The sequence below is a fragment of the Halichoerus grypus genome, chromosome 11 (genome assembly GCF_964656455.1).
Source record: "Halichoerus grypus chromosome 11, mHalGry1.hap1.1, whole genome shotgun sequence".
NCBI lineage: Eukaryota > Metazoa > Chordata > Mammalia > Carnivora > Phocidae > Halichoerus > Halichoerus grypus.
Genome location: NC_135722.1, coordinates 13672396 through 13677512, shown reverse-complemented (window position 1 = coordinate 13677512; position 5117 = coordinate 13672396). Strand labels below are relative to the sequence as shown.

General features: G+C 37.4%; 1 protein-coding gene across 1 annotated transcript; it reads left to right on the top strand.

Moving 5' to 3' along the window:
* The first annotated feature begins 3342 nt into the window (after positions 1–3342).
* Positions 3343–4272, top strand: LOC118523747 (olfactory receptor 4C46-like). The gene has a single exon (XM_036073535.1). The coding sequence runs from the start codon at positions 3343–3345 to the stop codon at positions 4270–4272; it is 930 nt and encodes a 309-aa protein (XP_035929428.1).
* The last annotated feature ends 845 nt before the right edge of the window (positions 4273–5117 follow it).

The following is a 5117-nucleotide window of genomic DNA, read 5'->3' as shown; positions in this document are numbered from 1 at the left end:
TCTTGAAGAATGTAAAAACAAACAAACAAAGATAAAACAAACAAACAAACAAAAAAGGCTTTTGGAGTCAAGAACCTTAAAACGGCTGCCATTGATTTCATGCCCTCACTGCTCCAGCTCTCAAGCAATTAGTAGCAGGTTCCAGAGAAGTTTTATTATTGCTAAGGAGGCAGAAGTTCTCTCTGTGACATGAGTCAACAGGTTAACTACATCACAGGTCACCACACTGGAATTATGCCATTTTTCTATTTGCCTGACATTCAGGTTTCTTAGAAACTGAAGTTTATTTAGAGGAAGGGGATTCCGACATGTTTGTGTACCAAGTACCGGTCATGCAATTCCCTATTCAAATTTGGATGTTTGTCAAACATATCTCTTCAGCATAGTTTCTAAGACAAAGACTTTCTGTCAGAGGAGATAATTAATTCCTGGGAGAGAAAGTAGCAACACAAAAGCCCTTGAACCTTTATGGAAACTTCTTTAAATATCCCTGCAGTGCAAGGTGAAAATGATTTTTGTTGATCACATTTGCAGAGCAAGATTCATTAAGATTAGAATGACACATTTGAATGTTTTTACTCCGTACTTCTTGCCTCTTGTCTATGGGACCAGAGCCATCTGTAGATGACTTCTCCATAGTGTTTCAAAATGATCCATTCTAAATTCAAATCCCAAGTGTTCTGTAAAAACAATTTGAGGCTTTAGGCTAAAAGGGAAGCTTTTGATTGATAAAAACACTTTCTTAAAAACTGTTGATTTGATATCAAATTATTTGAATAGTCTCTTACTGGGTGTGTCGTATCTTTCATATTGAATGTTACTTATCTGAGAGGATGTCAGTTTGAAGATGGGATTATTTCTGAACACCCCCAAACATCATTAAGATCTTCTAAGTCTGTAAGGTAAGTTTTACATATTGCTGATGCATCTTAAAGATTGTTACTTCCCATATATATATATTAATCATTGTTTCAGTCCCTTCAAATACAGTATTAGAGTATTTCATCCTCACCCCATTTCTTCAAGATAGTTGGTAAATATCATTCACCTAAGCTGACAGATGAAAAATTTGAAACTCGAGGAATTGAAGCCAATTGTAAGACCCTGCTCTTTGTCACCAAACAGCATGCTTTTTCACTGAGACATCTAGTTTAATAATCTGGACTAAACATGAGAGTGAAAACAAAATGTAAACACACTTCTCACATAGAAGAGACATAAGTATGAATAATAAATGACAGATATCATCAGCTGTGTAGTCCAAGCATGAATGGAGAATTCTTTCTGGTAACAAAGCTATAGATAATTGAGTCTGTATGTCTTCTTTTTTTTTTTTTTTATTAAAGATTTTATTTATTTATTTGACAGAGAGAGAGATAGCTAGAGCAGGAACACAAGCAGGGGGAGTGGGAGAGGGAGAGGCAGGCTTCCTGCCGAGCAGGGAGCCCGATGTGGGACTTGATCCCAGGACCCCGGGATCATGACCTGAGCCGAAGGCAGACGCTTAAGGACTGAGCCACCCAGGCGCCCGAGTCTGTGTGTCTTCTTTAAAAGTAAAATTGGAGAGGATTCATCCTGAACTTCTTGTACAGTTAAATTATTGCATCATTATCACTCAAAATGTCAATAATTCCTATATCCTAGGTGGCTACACAGTTACAAAATAGATGAAAGTCCTCTGTGTGTACAACACCGTGGTGCTTTGTTCAAATATCAGTTTGATATTTGACAATTCTCATAAAAAATTCTCATAAAAACCTTGGATGTGGATATTATTAATCTTGCTTTATAGATGAGGAAACAAGGATGTAATGTGCTATAAAGGTACTCCATATAAAAGAAGATGCAAGGGGAAAAATCAGAATTCTACCCTGGTCTTTTTGATTTTCAAACCAAAACACTTAACCACAGTGGAAATCCTTTTCAACATTTAACAGATGGTTTGCTTTTTTTTTTTTTTAAATTTTTACTGTTATGTTAATCACCACATTACATCATTAGTTTTTGATGTAGTGTTCCATGATTCATTGTTTGTGCATAACACCTAGTGCTCCATGCAGAACCTGCCCCCTTTAATACCCATCACCAGGCTAACCCATTCCCCCAGCCCCCTCCCCTCTAGAACCCTCAGTTCATTTTTCAGAGTCAGATGGTTTGCTTTGGAGATGGATTGTAGTGGGGAGAACTAGGTCTGAGGGAGAAGTCAAGACAAAAAGATCTTTCAATGAATACAGTACCATATTTTATTTGATAATTGGGCATTCAAGCATGTCAGTGTGTGTGTGTGTGTGTGTGTGTGTGTGTGTCTCCTAATGAAATTATGTTATATACACTTGCCTCCATAGTACTAATAAAGCAATCACAATTATTGTGGTCATATAAAAAGGAGATTACTAGTTCAATGTTGTTAATTACAACAATATAGGGCATGGGTAATAATTTGGAGGAAAAACATGAGCAAGTATAATCTGAACTAATCTTGGTTCTGCCCTTAATTAACATCTTGATCTTGGCAGGATCTTTAACTTCTCTATGTTTCTATTACATAAAGTATAAAATAAGTATAAAAGAAATAGCTGGAATTACCATACATGATTGTGATGGGGATTAAATCAGCAAATGTCTCATGAAGTTCTTTATTTTTTTTTTTTTTTAAAGATTTTATTTATTTATCTGAGAGAGAGAATGGGAGACAGAGAGCATGAGAGGGGGAGGGTCAGAGGGAGAAGCAGACTCCCCACTGAGCAGGGAGCCCGATGCGGGACTCGATCCCGGGACTCCAGGATCATGACCTGAGCCGAAGGCAGTTGCTTAACTAACTGAGCCACCCAGGCGCCCCTCATGAAGTTCTTTATTAAAATTATATCCCTTATTCCCCCTTCCTCAAATTCCTCTTCACTTTTCCACCTTATATTCTCACTGTCTGCCCATGTTTCCCCATTTCCTTAGGATAGAGAGAAAATTTCTTAACCCTGCATTCATAGCCTTTACATCATAAACTACCTCCCCTTTCTTCCTTAGCTGCCACTGTGTGTAGGATCTACTACTTCATGTTAAGCTTAGTCACCTCAGATGATAAAATGTGCACAAATGATCTCCCCCTGTGTGTTTACAAAGTTCCCCACGTCCATACTCAACAGAAACTTCACCAAGGAGATAAATCAAATAATCTTAAAGAACTCAAAACTTATTTTCTATCTCAAAAAACCTCATGAGAATCCACAAATCATTAGGATCTAGGTATTTTCTATTTACTAGATGAAGAAGCTTAATAAATTCAAGGTTACATTAATCACAAGTGATTTTTTTTTCAGGTAGTGCAATTAATCATACTATGAAATAATGGTGAATAGGAACAACGTGACAGGGTTTGTTCTACTGGGGCTCACAGAGAATCCAAAGATGCAGAAAATCATATTTGTTGTGTTTTTGGTCATCTACATCGTCTCTGTAGCAGCAAATGTGCTCACCGTGGTCACTATCACTACCAGCCCATTACTAAGGTCCCCCATGTACTTTTTCCTTGCCAATCTCTCCTTCATTGATGCCTGCTATTCTTCTGTCAATAATCCTAAACTGATCATAGATTCACTCCGTGAAAAGAAGACCACCACATTCAATGCATGTATAACCCAAATCTTTGGGGAGCATTTCATTGGAGGTGCTGATGTCATCCTGCTCACTGTGATGGCCTATGACCGCTACGTGGCCATCTGCAAGCCACTGCACTACACGACCATCATGAATCAGAGGATGTGTGGCCTGCTAATGGGAGTGGCGTGGGTTGGAGGCTTTCTTCATGGAGCCATACAGATCCTCTTTATCATTCCTTTACCCTTCTGCGGCCCTAACGTCATAGATCACTTTATGTGTGATCTGAACCCTTTGCTCAATCTTGCCTGCACTGATACCCACACTCTAGGGCTCTTCGTTGCTGCCAACAGTGGTTTCATCTGTGTGTTAAACTTCCTCCTCTTGATCATCTCCTATGTGGTCATTCTGCACTCCCTAAGGAACCACAGCTCGGAGGCGAGGCGCAAAGCCCTTTCCACCTGTGTCTCCCACATCACCGTGGTTGTCCTATTCTTTGTGCCCTGCATATTTGTGTACTTGAGACCTGCGACTACTTTATCTATTGATAAGGCAGTTGCAGTGTTCTACACTATGATAACGCCCATGTTAAATCCTTTAATCTATGCCTTAAGAAATGACCAGATGAAAAATGCCATTAGGAAATTGTGTAGTAGAAAAGTTATTTCAGGTAAGAAATAAATATGCTTGAATCTCATCATTGATTCAATGGAAACAAAGGTCAAAAGACATTTTGGATGATCTCAGCAAGGATTACTTACCAAATAAAGAAAAGAGTAAATTGCAATGAATGATAGATTCTGCACTGAGTGGAAGAGAAATGTGTGCAAGAAAGAGAAAACCTAACCGCAGATTATGCTACCATATACATATATATATATATATATATATATATAGTAGCTAAATATATATAGCTAATAAATATATATATATTTAATCCTTATCTATAAATTCTAACATATTTTATTAAGAATTCTGCTCATTTTTACAACATTGATGATAACATGTTGCCTTTAAAATTATGGTATAAAATGACTATAGGGTTATAAAAGCAAAGAGCTATTTAACATCTGTGGGGTAACAAAGATTACCCCAAGTTTCCAAATTTCCTTGTAGACTTCAGAGTCATTTTGTATCGCTCACATTTCCCAACTTAGGCTGCTAACCCATCAGAAAGAATGATGACTCAAATAAATGAACATCTTATTATTTGAGAGGAATTTCTATTTATTAAATAAAATCAGACTCCATAGACTACTTGATTACTTGTTAAATATAATTTCTACAAAGCAGCATAATGCCTGGGGCACAATAAAATTTGAACGAGTGATAATGGATAAAGTAAGATGGATACAGTCAAGAAAATGTAGAGCAAAGAATAGTACTGGACACAAGGGACTTTTTCCTACTTTTCTCTGATTCAGACTCCGAATTCTAGCTAGATCTCTTTGAGAATCCACAATTTGTTTTAACTCCTGCTTAAACCGTGTAACGAGAAAGAAATTGAAACTGAGATTCTCGGTGAA

Coding starts and splice junctions, on each gene's coding strand:
- LOC118523747 (XM_036073535.1), top strand. CDS start 3,343: ATGGTGAATAGGAACAACGTGACAGGGTTTGTTCTACTGGGGCTCACA.